Below are 16,763 nucleotides of genomic sequence, written 5' to 3'. Positions count from 1 at the left end.
CAGCGTGCGCGCCGGGAGTGTTAGGGAAAATTAATAGGCTTAATGCTCAAGATATACTAAAATTCGGCTTGTACTATGGGTTATCCCATTTAGCTCATCCGGGGTGAATTGAGGTCGCGTAAGTGGAAGATTAAATATCAAGAGCAATTTAGAAAAAGGTAAAAGTTTCTGTCAAGTAATGATAAAACAAAAGCACTTTTGATACTGTTTGTAATTACCAGACTGAGCTTTATTCCCAATGGGAGGGGAAAAGAAAAACTTTTGCAGAGAGAAAAAAATAATAATAATAATAATAAAAAAAAAAAAAAAAAAAAATAATAATAATAATAATTTTTAATTAAAAAAAATCAATTAAAATTAAAAATTAAAATTAAAATTGAAAATTGAAAATTAAAAATTAAAAATTAAAAATTAAAATAAAATTATAAAAAAAAAAAAAAAAAAAAAAAAATTAGAAGCTCAACTTAATTCAAATTAAATTCAAAGCAAGTTTAAATGAAATTTAAATAAGCCTGTAAGGAAAAATCAAATAAAAGAAAGCCAATCAAAAATCTTATCCTATAACGATTAATCTCTAAGTGGGAGTTATCCAAATAAAATAATTAATCAGAAAGGGATTAGGGAGTTAGTGGTGCGCTGACTTAGCAGGTATAGCCACGCGGTGGCGTCCTTCCTTCCAATTGGACTGTCTGTGACTTAAACCTAATTTCACTTTGAGTTAGAGGAGGTTATGTTTCTTTTTAAACTTCAAATTCGAATAAGGGTGTTTAATCAGCGAGAAAGGAGACTTGGTTGTTGCTAGAAAAATTGTATAAATGAAACTGTGTACAACAGTAAGCAATAAACAATTTATAGGCTCAAACTTATTTTGTTAAGGCAGAATCAAATAACGGAGAGTGAAACTATCCGAATTTATCCACACGATGGCGCTATTGCGCCCGCCCTAGACTAGAGTTAGTTAGGCGGAAATGCTCACCAGATGGCTTTAGCTGTGTCCCAATTCAGGGGCTGCATCCTTTGAAGGATGCATCCTTCTAAGGATGCAGCCTACATGGCCTTCAAAGGAGGCTCCAAATGTAGCCTTCATTGGTAATTGATAATTGAGCCACAAGCTGTTCCCTATTACCACTGCTGCCACCTAGCAAACTGTAAGAGGAGAGCTGCCATCCTGACAACTATGGAGCCAGAATTGCTAGTTTTTATTTTTATTTTGTATGAGTTACTGGAGGAGATGGTGGGGTTTCAACCCCGGCGCCGCCGGGTCATTTATCTGAGACTTTGCCAAGATCATAGGCAGGTAAGTTGAACTGGTTTTCTGCATTCTTATTGACGGATTATACATTTTATTTGTAGCTAAGTATTTGGTTTCAACTAACTTGTATAATCTTATGACACATGAAGAAACAAAATACACATAAAGCAGTTTGAATGTTGATTTTTATGTTGCCAAGATGATATTTGATAGGCTATAGTTTATACTCTTGACCATGGTGAATGTATTTAGACAGGGTTTCAACCCAGTTTTTGTTTGTAGGCAATTGAACCATAAAAACAAGAAACAATAATTTTATTTTGTTAGTTTCATTTTAAAAACGAGGAGTGGTGAAGGAACTAAATTTGTTTAATATACTTTACATTTGTACATGTAGACCTACTTTAGTAAAAAGTAAAATGCAACATAAAACGTAGTGCAGCCATCATATTACTGCCAAACCATCACTGATTTCTCAATTTCTCTTTTTCTTCTTTCCCGTAATTAGACCAGACCCCTGTACTGCAGGATTAACCTGAATGTCCCACTGCTGGACAGATTTTTTAGTGATTCTGATACACGTCCTGATTTTCGGCTGAGCAGGGAGGCCCTGACAGTGCTGCTGGATTTGCTAAATGAACGTCGACATGGATGGGGTTCCACAATCGAGACCCTGGTGTTTCTTTTCTGGCTGGCATGTGGTACATCATACAGGGTGGTCTCCAGAGCATTTGACATGCCTCGTTCCACTGTCCACCGCATTGTCCACCGAGTTGCTGAGGAGGTGGTGGCCATTCGCCACCAAGTAATTCATCTCCCCAACACCCCAGAGAAGCTGGATGCAGTTTGCCGTGGGTTTGCAGGGCTGGCAAGGCACAGAGCTTTCCTTAAAGCTGCAGGAGCAATCGACGGCTGTCATGTCCGTATCAAGCCACCAAGCGGCCCTGATGGTCATTGCTACAGGAACAGGAAACTGTTTCCATCCATCATCCTGCAGGCAGTTTGTGACCATCAGGGCCGCTTCATTGACACGTACGTGGGCTGGCCCGGGTCAGTGCATGATGCACGAGTGCTCCGCCACAGCCCACTGTACAGGAGGTCAGTGTATCCTCCTCCAGGGCACTTCATCCTGGCAGACGGAGGGTACCCATGTCTCCAACACCCACTCCCCCTCATCACTCCCTACAGGAGGCCAGTACAAGGTGTGGGAGCCCAGCGCTTTAATCTTCATCATTCCAGGGCACGCTCCATTATAGAGCGTGCTTTTGGGATGATGAAGACCAGGTTTAGGGCCATCTTCTTGCATGCGCTGGAGGTGCACCACACCTTTGTACCTCACGTAAGTAAACTGAAAATACATTTTAAAAGTACTGAAAACAACTTCAATCTGTCTAAATATATATATCTTTCCATTTCATGTCATAACAGCCTGTGCCATCCTCCATAACATCTGCCTTGAGGTTGGTGACATCATGGGCCCGGAGGATGAGCATGAGGATGATCAGGACGTGGCAGAGGATGAGGGGGGGCAGGATTTGGAGACAGTCAGTGGTGCTCCATGGAGAGACCAGCTGTCTGCAGCGGTGTCTGCCCTGGAGGAGGTACCCGCTGACCATGACTATTTGTAACAGGCAAGTAAGAGTTATAAAGCTACAATACCTAAGTGGAAAAATTGGTTTTGCATGTTTATAATATTTCATGGTTTGATTTGAGTATGCAAGTTCACTTATTTTATTCTTCCCTCTTTCTGAAAATAGTGACATGATAGCCGTTGATTGTGCCAGCCCTGCAAAGCCGTTGATGGACAATGCAGTGTACAGTGGAAATATGCACACAAACACTCTGGAGACCATCCCAGATGATGTCCCACCGGCAGAGACCTTACCAGGGTCTCTATTGTGGACCCCATCCCATCCAGCAGCACAATCAGGGTCTCCCTGCTCCGCTGAATGAGAGAGAGTGCACCCCCCCCCCCATCTTTTATATATCATTATTATTAAGTTTTTCTGTTGTTGTCAATAGTTAAAAACAATAAAAAATGTACAAATGGAAATTTGCATGCCTAGTGTTTATAAATTACTCAAAGTTTTCAGTTTCCATATTTGTTTATTTCCAAATACCAGCTTTTATATTTATAAATAAAAAAAAACTTTACAGAAATTGCTGCACTTCATTTACAACAAACTTAAATTCCAAATATAAATAAATATCACTTCAATTGCACTTACAAAATAAAATTTGAACAGAAATAACTGAAAACAAATATCCAAAAAGTACATAAATTATTTTTCAATAATTTTCTCAAGGAGAGAAAATAGTCTGTCCATCCTCTCCCTGCTCTCTTGTGCCCTCCTTGCCTCGGTTTCCCTTTGAACCACTGCATGAAAAGTGGGATTTTCGTCAGTAAGCGGCACTGTAGATTGTCGTGGAAGATCAGGTTTACGACTGTACACGGCAGTTTGCAGGCGACACCGAAAACTGCCGTGAATTGTCAGAAATTGACGTGGGCCTTGCTTGGCAGTTGTCCCCCCCAAGACCCCCCTTCCCTTAACTCCAGGGGAGGCTTTAACATGTAAATGAACATGCTGTGAGCTATACAAATGCAAATCAGGGTAGCAGGAGTTTGAACCCATGTGACATTTTTCTAAAAGGTATTAACTTCCTTCTAAGAAAATCTCTTAGATAGATCAGGCTCAGTATAGCCTAATTGTAAAATCTTAAACCTAAGCTTGAATTTATATATTTGATGAAAGTATTCTAGATTATTTGTGTGTCATTTGCAATCAGTCCCCGTGAATTCAGTGCGACTCGCAATTTTGACCAATCACAGCAACTTTTACCAATCATATATATATGTGTGTGTGTGTGTGTGTGTGTGTGTGTGTGTGTGTGTGTGTATGTGTGTATGTATGTATGTATGTATGTATGTATGTACAGTCTTGTTCAAAATAATAGCAGTACAATGTGACTAACCAGAATAATCAAGGTTTTTCGTATATTTTTTTATTGCTACGTGGCAAACAAGTTACCAGTAGGTTCAGTAGATTCTCAGAAAACAAATGAGACCCAGCATTCATGATATGCACGCTCTTAAGGCTGTGCAATTGGGCAATTAGTTGAATTAGTTGAAAGGGGTGTGTTCAAAAAAATAGCAGTGTGGCATTCAATCACTGAGGTCATCAATTTTGTGAAGAAACAGGTGTGAATCAGGTGGCCCCTATTTAAGGATGAAGCCAACACTTGTTGAACATGCATTTGAAAGCTGAGGAAAATGGGTCGTTCAAGACATTGTTCAGAAGAACAGCGTACTTTGATTAAAAAGTTGATTAGAGAGGGGAAAACCTATAAAGAGGTGCAAAAAATGATTGGCTGTTCAGCTAAAATGATCTCCAATGCCTTAAAATGGAGAGCAAAACCAGAGAGACGTGGAAGAAGACGGAAGACAACCATCAAAATGGATAGAAGAATAACCAGAATGGCAAAGGCTCAGCCAATGATCACCTCCAGGATGATCAAAGACAGTCTGGAGTTACCTGTAAGTACTGTGACAGTTAGAAGACATCTGTGTGAAGCTAATCTATTTTCAAGAATCCCCCGCAAAGTCCCTCTGTTAAAAAAAGGCATGTGCAGAAGAGGTTACAATTTGCCAAAGAACACATCAACTGGCCTAAAGAGAAATGGAGGAACATTTTGTGGACTGATGAGAGTAAAATTGTTCTTTTTGGGTCCAAGGGCCACAGGCAGTTTGTGAGACGACCCCCAAACTCTGAATTCAAGCCACAGTACACAGTGAAGACAGTGAAGCATGGAGGTGCAAGCATCATGATATGGGCATGTTTCTCCTACTATGGTGTTGGGCCTATTTATCGCATACCAGGGATCATGGATCAGTTTGCATATGTTAAAATACTTGAAGAGGTCATGTTGCCCTATGCTGAAGAGGACATGCCCTTGAAACGGTTGTTTCAACAAGACAATGACCCAAAACACACTAGTAAACGGGCAAAGTCTTGGTTCCAAACCAACAAAATTAATGTTATGGAGTGGCCAGCCCAATCTCCAGACCTTAATCCAATTGAGAACTTGTGGGGTGATATCAATAATGCTGTTTCTGAAGCAAAACCAAGAAATGTGAATGAATTGTGGAATGTTGTTAAAGAATCATGGAGTGGAATAACAGCTGAGAGGTGCCACAAGTTGGTTGACTCCATGCCACACAGATGTCAAGCAGTTTTAAAAAACTGTGGTCATACAACTAAATATTAGTTTAGTGATTCACAGGATTGCTAAATCCCAGAAAAAAAAAATGTTTGTACAAAATAGTTTTGAGTTTGTACAGTCAAAGGTAGACACTGCTATTTTTTTGAACACACCCCTTTCAACTAATTGCCCAATTGCACAGCCTTAAGAGCGTGCATATCATGAATGCTGGGTCTCATTTGTTTTCTGACAATCTACTGAACCTACTGGTAACTTGTTTGCCACGTAGCAATAAAAAATATGCTAAAAACCTTGATTATTCTGGTTAGTCACATTGTACTGCTATTATTTTGAACAAGACTGTATGTATGTATGTATGTATGTATGTATATATATATATATATATATATATATATATATATATATATATATATATATATATATATATAGGGGTTGACATTAACTTTTTTTGCTCACCGGCCACCGTGGCTAGTGGTTTTCCAAAGTTACTAGCCACTCAGCATTTTCACTGGCCACAATTTTGCTGTTTGGAAATTACATTGTATATGTTTAAAGTTGACTTTGGCATATATAAATTACTTGATTTTGAATCATTTTACTTTATTTAGAAGATTTAAAACCCTTTCAAACTTTCAAATGCAGAATGACCCCCCAAATCTTGTATATCAGCTGGGATGTGCAGGTGGGCAAGGGGTGGGCAATATAATAGATTATAATAGAATATAATAGGCTAATATGAGAAAGGTAATATGACAGGCTATGAGTTATTTTAGTTAGGATATATATATATATATATATATATATATATTATATATATATATATAATTTAAAAAATACCCTAAGCAAATTACAAAAACAATAGTTATTAAAAATAAAATAAAAATTCCGATACTAATACGACACAATGTAATTTATTGAATGTAATTGTCATTGGATACGACTTTCATCGAAAAGAATGTAACAAAATGTGGGCGTGGTCTGTGTTGTGAAATGAAACCACATTAAAAATTCCCTTAAACTGCGTTTGAAACATACAGCAAAGCAGCGACAGAGGAAAACACAGAGCCTGATATTATGCAAACATTTACCAATAATGTGGAAAGCGTTTTAAATCTGTTCAGTGGAAAATCCGCTGTGACGAATCTGTCCTCGTCTAACATCTGCTGTAAATCCAGGTAAAACTAGCTGCGTGCACGCGCCCGTCCCCAGATAACATGATCCCCAGTTGATCCGTAACACCGGCGGGAAGAAACAGCTGAATGCAATCAGTGGGCTATCTCGTCAGCTTGCTCAGTTTGCTGCCGATTTTAACGAGCAGTTAACTTTAGTAATCTCCAGGTTGCTGTCCATAGATGATAGGTTGCTTGCTTTGGAGTCGAAAAACTGTGTGGAAGATACTAACTTTAAGAAGAGAAGACGAGTGCCTAAGAGAAGACCAGTCCTAAGATTGCGGTAAGACTGTTATCTAAGCTAAAGTAACCTAAAGCAAAGCTTTTTAAGTAGCACAAGCTGAAATTAGCCTTGTAAAAGAACAAATGTAAGTTGCTTTATAAAAGTGTTTTCTTTTTCTGGTCATTTTACAGGAACCAGTACGCCGTCTTCACAACTTCGTCATAACACTCATTTAATTGTTTTCCAGCTGCATGTAAGACAGTACGCAGGAGCTTCAGGTACAAACATCCAGTTCTTGCATCGCACGCAGAAGCTGTGAAGAGTTCAGCTCGGAGTCGATTGAGAAGAAAGAGGGTAAGATTTATTAGATTAGATCCGTTTTTGGTCAGTGTGACTATTTTTCAGGTGCATTTTACGCAGTACATCGCGCAATACTGATTGTCTTTGTTTGTTTTTACAGCTGCTAAGGATGAGGTGGGCCTTTGGAAGTGCGCTAGCAGCGCTACCATAGACCTGATGTCTGATGAGGAAGACGGCATCGTTCGCGCGTTGTCTGGATGGACTGTTTGACCAGCCAGGAGCTCGCCGAGCTCTGTGCCACGCTGCAGTCGAGATTAGAGGCGATTCCAAAGAACAGGGCAACGCACGACAGACATCTGAAAAATGGACTTAAAACAGACAGAATGGCGCTAGTTACCTACAGCTCTGAAGCGGAAAACAGAGACTTCATGGTGCTGTAGGATTTTGGGCTTCTCGTGAGCTTCCTATTGTTGTGTGGGCAGATCTCAAACGTTTTGCATTTGGTTGTGTGTTTGTGTTTGTTCTAATAAAGCTCTTTCTTTGAATAAACTGCATGTCCCTGGCATATTTTCCTTTCCTCAATAAATGAATGTCCTTGATGGTTATAATAGCGTAGTCCATAGGATAACAATGACATGAATATAAAACATAATAGCATATCACATGAATATGAATATATACAATTAAAAAATAATATGCAAATCATAATTTTATATATGTGTGTAAAATTATTATAATTTGGGGGTTTAAATTTATTAATTTATTACCCAGGTTGACCAATAGTAACAGATCTGCCAACCAATCACGAGTGATATTTCTTGTTTCAATGTAGTAGTTTCAACCAATACTGAGTGAGGAAATTCAAGCCATTCCGGCAAGGCGCCGCCCAGAGCTGCTATTCATATGCTAATTAGAGCCATTAGCGCCAGCGCCAGCATGCCTCCGCAAGCTCCACATACGTCATGGTTCGTTTCCGTCAATATGTGGCACAGACGAACGCGACGTTCACAGGCTGTAAACTGACGTTAATTGTCGAAAATCAGGGAGATTTCCGGCCGTTTACGGGGACGAAAATCCCACTTTTCATGCAGTGAACCATCATGTCCTCCCTCATTAGCTCAATGAGTTCATCCTCCCGGCCCCTTTTTCGGGCTCGGGCTGGGGCTGCGGCTGGGGCTGGGGCTGGGGCTGCGGCTGGGGCTGCGGCTGGGGCTGGGGCTGCGGCTGGGGCTGGGGCTGCGGCTGGGGCTGCGGCTGGGGCTGCGGCTGGGGCTGGGGCTGCGGCTGGGGCTGCGGCTGGGGCTGCTGAACTTGACCCTGGTTGGTCATCAGGGATGGAGGCAATTAGGACAGGGGGGTTGTTGGAAGGCCTCTGTCCCAATACCTCATCCATGTAGACAAACCACGGCCAAGTTGCAGCAGTGGATTTCCCGCTCACCCCCTCACCTGTCCCAGGACACTTGCAATCCTAAGGCAGAGCATAGACCATGTTTGTTGTTAACAACAACAACAACCACATTTCAGCAAACATGTCAACTGACTTGCTTACCTTGTTTTTTTTTTTTTAAATTGTCCCATTTTTTTTTGGCCTGCAAGGGACTGACCTTCCCCAACAGGTCCATTTTCTCCAGAATTCGCCTAAAACAAGAGAAAAGGGAAAGACTTGTGAAAATAAATAAATAAATACCAAGACAGGGTGCAAATTGGTGGTGGTTGAGGACGTTCCCCCCTTCTATATGTAAAGCGCTTTGGATGTCTAGAAAAGCGCTATATAAATGTAATGAATTACTAATTATTATTAATCTTACAATCATTAGTAAATTACACAGTTGTACATTTCTATAGAAAATACTCCACAAATTGTATGCCTGGATCCTCAAGTTTGCTAAAGACATTTGTAGACATATCTTCCATGACAGCACTTTAAAAAAAACAACAACAGCAAAGTGAAAGACTATTGTATTATGTAGTTGTTGTCTCATTGCCAAGGCCTTTCTGTGGCCTATATTTGTATAACAATATGCAGCTAAATTAAATATTACAAAAGGTTAATGCCTTACCGCCAAGTCACAAGGGCAGAGTTTTTGGCCCCAGTAAAAAGAGCATCATTTTCAGCCCTCAGTTTAATGAACTGAGTAGTCTGCTCCTTTGTCCCTGAAACAAAACAAAGTATTAGAACAAGTTTAGCCTCAGACCACCTGACAAAAGAAGCTGCGCAGGTGTAACATTTTATTTTTTAGTAACAGTTTTTTTTTTTTTTAACACCCCTGGATTTTAACACTTGTTTCACCAGCTATTTGAATAACATTATGTATTGCAGTCTGTTTTTCAGGTAATTTTATCTATCACATTTCAGCTTTATTTTTGCTTCATTTCTTCTGCATTTGTGCTGCTGTTTTATTTAGCTACTTGAATATACATTTGTACTTAAAATTCAAATTTATCTAACGAAATATTCTTCTTTAATCTTCATTTAGAATCAAAAACAACATTTTCACTGCGATGGAAAAAAACAACAACAACTTGCTCTCCCGCTTGCCACACACAAAGCAAGGCACGCACCTTTGGACGCGGTTTAGCGCATAATTTGTAGACATATCTGCGTTCGATTTGCCCTCGGTGCACCATTTATTTCATGTTGTTCAATTTTATTTAAATTGATTTTTTATGGTTATGCAATCATAAAATATGATCGACATATAAAGCTTAATTCCAATACATAAATAGAACCTTCGAATGTAAATATGACAAAAAGGAAGTACGAAAAATATTAGCTATATGGTCAGAATGACCGTTTTCTGTTAAACAGACAACAAGATATATGTTTAAAATTATTTTAAGCAACTTGCTAGGCTACTTAATTGAGTAACTTTTGCTTGTCTATAGGCCTAAATGCTTCCTAATGAAATAATTGTTTGATATTTGGAGAACAAAAAAAATAAAATAAAAATAATAAAAAAAATAGCCTACTAAGAAAAGCATTTTGCTGATATTACATTTAGTATTTGATTAATTTAACTCAGCTGATTCGGTGCTTGGTCCATATTTATGCTTTTAACACTTGTTTTAGATAGCAATTTGAATTAATTAAAACACAATACTACTTACATTTATATGTGAATTCCTCAGCCACAGAACCACCTTTAGAACTCGCCATTTTCTTTTAATAAAACTTTTTCTTCATTAGGAATTTATGGCAGCTTGCATCCAATTAATACAAATAATTTTCGTCACCTGCGCGCTATGAATTGTGGGGTAGGGTAGGGTGCGAAGTGTCCATTGTTGTATCCTTCATTCGCCTGAGAAGTGAAGGGCGCATAAGGAGTCGCATTTTAATGACATTCCAAATTTGGGCAGCCTAGTCGTGCCAGGATGACGCAGTCGGTCTTCAAAGGGTGCAGCGTTTGAATTGGGACAGCCTTCGCAGCTCTGCTGTGACGCAATCGGCCTTCAAATGCGTCCTTTGAAGGCTGCAACGTTTGAATTGGGACAGTCTTCGTCGCTCCGCGGTGACGCAATCAGCCTTCAAATGCGGCCTTTGGAGGATGCAGCCCCTAAATTGGGACACAGCCTTTGTCTGGTTCTAGAGTCGCCCTCCGGCGTGCTGCAAGCGGCGTTGCAATTCTTGAGTCGCCCTCTGGCGGTTTGCAAGCGGCGTTGCAATTTCTGAGTCGCCCTGGCGTTCTGCAAGCGGCGTTGCAATTCTTGAGTCGCCCTCTGGCGGTTTGCAAGCGGCGTTGCAATTTCTGAGTCGCCCTGGCGTTCTGCACTTTACTGGCTTTTGCAGATCATTTAAAAATTACTCAACGAAACGGGTGAAGAACAGGAATTTATCGTCTGCCTATTCACGCATTTTACATGGACTCCAATAGACATTTATCAATATGGCTGACGGTTTTCAGCATTTTTGATTCAAATGTTTTAGGTCTCAGGTCTTTGGTTAGCTAAGCCAGACTTAAACCAGGAGTTATCGTTTATCTTAACGATATAATAATTATTCTGAGGCCCCTTATATTGTACAGGAGAGTCTCGCCCTGTCCCAATCTTCCGCAATGATAGAAACTTTCCGTAGTTCAGATCAAGCGGGATAACGCAACGTACGTGTCTACAGACTGCATCAAAATCTCATTATTTTGATGGAACACATAATATATTGCTCGAGTCAAATGTATGGATTTTCTACAATACATTTGTTAGGAAATCACGCGGATAAACCCTATTGCGCCTACGGCTGCAGAGTTATTCGGAGATCACGCGGATTTTCGTACCGTTCATATTTCATTAATATAATCCGGCTACTTCAACATTTCTCAGCATCTGTTTATGCTTGGGTTCGCTTTGCGCGTACCGTTCATAATTCACCAAACAACAACAAAACAAAAACGAAACAAAACGCGCGTGCAGGTTATTAATACCTCAAAAATACACAATGAATAGAATATGAATATCATTCACACATACACAAACGTTTGAAACTTGCCCGCATTCTCCACCAAATACATGTAACAACTATGACTTATGAGTTTAATGTCTCGGGGAATAATTAACTCAAAAGGGATTTAATATTCAATATTCATGAATTTATGAATATAATTTGCCAGTTGTTCATTACGTATTAAAATTTTCCGATAGGGAAAATTGTTTAATTAAATACAAGTAACCCTTTATGGAATTGCTTGAAATTATCCTACTAAGTTTGTCCTGCAAATTAGTTATAGACTTTTCAAATCAATTCTCAATAAAGGGATTACTGCTTTACGAGCGCATAAGAAACATTAACTTTACTGATCAGGATAAGTTCAATATTTCAAATGGTCATACAGTTTACTTTACTAACATAGTAGCATAAGCAGTTAGGTAACGTTTAGATCGCAAGTTTCATTGACTTTGTGTATGTGGCAGAATAACAGATTCAACTCATTAAATGTCCTTTGGAGGTTTAATAAACACAGACTAAAAATAACACTACAATTCACACAGAAAGTACATACTAAATAGGCATCAAGATAGTAGAAATATAGATATTAACGAAAGAATACATAAAAGAGAATAATGAATAGACTGAAGTTAGAGAGAGATAAAAGAGAGAGAGAGACAAAGAGAGAGGGAGAGAGAGAGACAAAGAGAGTGGGGAAGGGTAAGAAACGGCTTTCCTTCAGTTCCTCAAATACGACCTTCACGGAGTTAATTTATCCCAACGGGAAAATAACACACCCTCTTTACAGCAGTAAGAATAAGAATACTTGCATTCTTTTTGGTTTCATTTTGGCTTCTCGCTTGTGTGCGTATGTTCCTGCGTGTTCGGTGGCTTTCTCCGAGGTCGGGAGGGAGCGGCTGGTCGCTTTTAGGGATGCTCCGTGTGGTTGAAGATCGGATTGTAGAAGAGAAGATTTTTGGAAGAGATTAGGGCTGCTTGGAGGGCCTGCATTGGTGGCATGGCTTAAGTGCCAGCCCCCCCCGTGGGTGTTGGCTCCCACAGGGAGAGTGTTGGAGAAGTAAGAGCAAGAGATTTTCGGAGAAGAGAAGAGGGTAAGAGCAAGGGAGGGCATCCGAGGTCCTCCTTTTATGGTCTGGAAATAGTCCCACCCTCCAGGGTTAGACTTAACCAATGAGAGTGTTGGGATTTCCCGGCGGGAAATTCCTCAGCAGATTTTATAGCTCTTTGTTCTGAAAGTTTGACTCAGTGGGTCTCTGAGTCTTCATACTATAATTAATGCAACAAACACACACTGCATTTTCTGAATAAGTGATATACATGGAAGTGTAAGTCGTGAAGTGAGCATTAATTTGATAGGAGACATGACATATATGAGGTTATCTGAACTAGTAATTTGTTAAGACAAAGATAAAAAGATGCAAAATACCATACAGAATAAACATTTTACAAGACAGTTATGTGTTTACATATAATGTCCTGGGGTGCATGTTCATTTATAGATGGTTTGTCTATAATTTGAGGCAAAAGCTCTGTGTCTTAAACTCTTTGTGTATAAGACTTCATGTAACCGAATTCTTTTGGGTCGTAAAACTTCTTATCAGCTGGTTTCCAGGGAAACGGAGAATCTTTCTCTGTTGTGTTGGGGGAAGGTCTGTTCCAAAGCACAACGCATTCAAAACATATTTGTTGAATGTAACTGGCGATTGTGTGTTTGATTCGCCTGAGTCGCTACAGCGGCTTGTGTTATTTACATATTTATACTTGAATTATATCGTCGTATTTTTGTCTTTGAAGGTGTACATGTGGGAAGTGCAGTTGTGCACGTGTTTTTACGCGTGGTTTAGACAATTGTAACGTTAGTAAGCGGACTGGTTTTGCACGGCAGGCTAAGTTAGTGTTTACATAGAAAGACACGGAATAGTAGCGCATTTGAAAGAAGAAGCGTGCTTATTTAGTTCAACATATTTCCCCCCTCTTTGTGTATTGTTGTTTGGAGTGTTTTTACAATACACAAACATAAAGTTACACATATAGTGGCCAGCTAAACAAATGTACACGCACTACACATCGCATGCTCCATTGATCAATTAACTATACGTGATCATGTTTGGGCTACTTGATGAGCATAGGCAAAAACACAGACATTTGAAGCAGTCTTACTCACAGCCTGCGGTTCTAACGTTGGGACCTTTATCGTTGGGACTGCTCCATCCTTCAGCATTAGGCGATCGGAAAATCCTGTGTCGAGCTGGGCCTTGTTTATGAAACAGTCGGCACCGAAATGCAGCGAACAGATATAAACATTCGCGCAACTCAGTTGCTGATCCGGAAAAGCAAATTACATCCACTGTTGCCTTAACGCGGGGTTTTTGGGGAATCTGTGCAGGACTGTCTTGGTCTGGCAACCAAAAACGCACTTTTTTGGTGACATTGTAATTGTGCACATCACCTGTGCAGCAGCCTACGAGCCAGCGCTTTGATGGGGGTAGCCTGTTACTTTCGCTCTCTCCCTCTCTCTCTCTCTCACGCTCTTCCGGTAGAATTGTCCGTAAGGCCCATACAAGGAAATTCCGCCCCCATTAACGTCAAAGGGGACGCATGATCGCAAAAAACTTGCCGAAACTTATGACTAACCGGAAGTAGTATTTTTGACAAAGAAATACTCCCATCAAACGTCCACCTTAACTTTTGAAACTTTGTCCATGTTTAGTATGGGAATCCAAGTCTTTAACAGTGTAAAAAGATCAGTATGCATGAAACAGCATTTCACCCCCCCTTTAAAGGATTTTAGCTCCCCAGTCCCAGTTGCAAGACTGACAGAGTAATGGAAGATGCTGGAATGACCTGGAATTATAACATTTACTTTAGGCCTTTAAAAAATAATAATTCTGAGCTGGTACAGTACAGTATATATGGGAGCTTTTATGTATATGTCTCAGGTGACGAAATTCCACTTTCAAGGCAGAACTAATGTTCGCCGCGATTGCTTCTCACCGGACCAATAACAACCTGACACCGGGCTAGTTCCGGGTTAGCGAGAAATCCCCGCGAATGGGGTGATGAGTGTCACTACTCGATCCGTACCGGAAACACGATTTGTTCTGCGCATGCGCAAAAATTTTTCTACTTCCTGTTTGACATGGCAAAGCAATTTACGGCAGTTGTTATTTGAATTACTACCACTCGATCCGTACCGCAATAGTTTTTTATTTATTGCATAACTATAAATCAATACAAAATAAACAATAAAGAACAATGAATATGTGGTTATACAAAGAAGAAAATAAAGATAAATTACAATTTACCACAAAAAACTATAATATTCTATAAAACGTTTTCAAGGTTTTTTTATTTAATTTTTATTGGATGGGATTTTTTGAAGAGTTGATAATTATTGTTCACATGTTGTTACCTATAAAAAGGGTATTGAATGGAAGAGTTGTTGCACCTGCTGTCAATCACGTAACCATCTGGCACTGTTGGTTTTATTTGTCCTGCTTGCGGACTGAATAAAACTTTGAGAATCGGGAACTTTCTTGTCCTCATGCTTACCTGGATTTAAACATAACATTAATCATAAGCAAATACTTTGCAGTTAGGTTTGAAATTAAGGTAGGTATAGGCCTATCTTGCTTTTTCAATATAATATTTACCCATCATACAAATACAATTTAAGGCATCATCCAGCTCTTTACTTTCCTTAGTGACAGAAATATTACACAGTTGGTGAAATACAAGTGCTAATCGTTTCCCATAAACCTTAATTGAATAATCACTAACAGTGATGAAGTTCCTTAAAAACTGATTTGTACATTTAACATCTATCAAACCCTTGTAAAACTAGTAGAGGGATATTCAAATGCAAACTACAAAATGCATTCATTGACTTGTGGTCTACGATTCCGTCGTTTGCTCCTACCCTCGGCACAGAAAACTCAGTACCCTCTTGGGATTTAGCTCTAGTACTCAGGGTACTTCAGAGCCCTCCCTTCGAGCCTTTGGAGTCATGTGAGCTTAAAATCTTGGCGGGCTGGGCGACACCGAACACATTTGCTAGATTTTATACCCTCCGTGTAGAGCCAGTATCTTCCCGTGTCCTCGCCCCCAGTGGCCAGTAGCGCTAAGTGCCCGTTCTAGTGTCGGCTTGCAAACGCCACTCCCGCTCTCTGGGCCAGGTACATATGCTTGTGAAACGTTTTTAGGCTGGGTTCCATATGTAGTGGTTCCCTCACGGCAACCTCATATGTGAATTCCTCCATGGTACAAGCTACCCTAACCAACTAGCCCCATGTCTTTCCCTGGACAGAGTCCGCTCTGTCGTCTCTGGGCGTGTTCTTTCCCCCCTACAATTAGGTTGGAACCACCCCAGAGACTGCCATATGTTGCACTACCCTGCCAGGTTAGTCCTTATGTGTATTCCACCACCATGCCCTCCGTGGGCCGTGGCTCCGCAGCATTCCATCTTCTGAGACGGGCACACTTTCCCAGCGTTATCCAATAGTCATACAGAGTGGGTCTTGCAAAAACAGCAGTAACTGTCCTCCCTGCTTGGAGCTCTGACTTCCGTACCATACTAGACGGTACAGTGCGCTCAAGCAGGACGCTGGAAGGACCAGCCTCCTGGCGTCTTGAATAGGGATCCCAATTCGTCGGTCTAAGTCCGACATACGTTGAACGTGACCGACTGAAAGGGAACGTCTCAGTTACGAATGTAACCCTCGTTCCCTGAAGGAGGGAATGGAGACCTACGTCCCGTCGCCAGGCGCTGTGCTTCCACTAGGAGGACAAGTCACAAGTCGGCTCCTCAGCAGAAAAAGCGCTGAGCTACCATTCCACTTCCTATTTATACCTGTGCTGCGGGGCGGAGCGTGGAATGCGTGGATCGCATGACAAATTTCATTGGCTCATTTTACACACTCGAAGTGGGTAAGATTGGTCTCTAAAGTAAGATCCCAATTCGTCAGTCTAAGTCCGACGTACGTCTCCGTTCCCTCCTTCAGGGAACCGAGACGTTTCTATTTATTAAACAAATTTCCTTCAGTGTATCAACTCAAATTTTTTATTTCAATAAACTCAAAATTGTAAGGCATCCAGGTTAATTACTTTCTTAAGTTCAACCAACAAAAACCAACAATTTGTTTACAGTGTACCTATCTATTG

The 16,763-nt window shown here is 40.3% G+C and overlaps 1 protein-coding gene across 1 annotated transcript; it reads left to right on the top strand.

The window, feature by feature from the left end:
• Window positions 1–1,001: 1,001 nt before the first annotated feature.
• LOC137089836 (uncharacterized) lies at window positions 1,002–2,588 on the top strand (the record flags this gene model as incomplete). The annotated part of the gene is made up of 2 exons (XM_067453409.1): window positions 1,002–1,297; window positions 1,761–2,588. Coding segments are annotated over exons 1-2 (948 nt in total), but the record flags the coding sequence as incomplete, so codon positions are not given.
• Between the last annotated feature and the right edge of the window lie 14,175 nt (window positions 2,589–16,763).

This window comes from Pseudorasbora parva, chromosome 9 (assembly GCF_024679245.1).
Source record: "Pseudorasbora parva isolate DD20220531a chromosome 9, ASM2467924v1, whole genome shotgun sequence".
NCBI lineage: Eukaryota > Metazoa > Chordata > Actinopteri > Cypriniformes > Gobionidae > Pseudorasbora > Pseudorasbora parva.
This window is presented reverse-complemented; position numbering and strand designations above follow the sequence as displayed.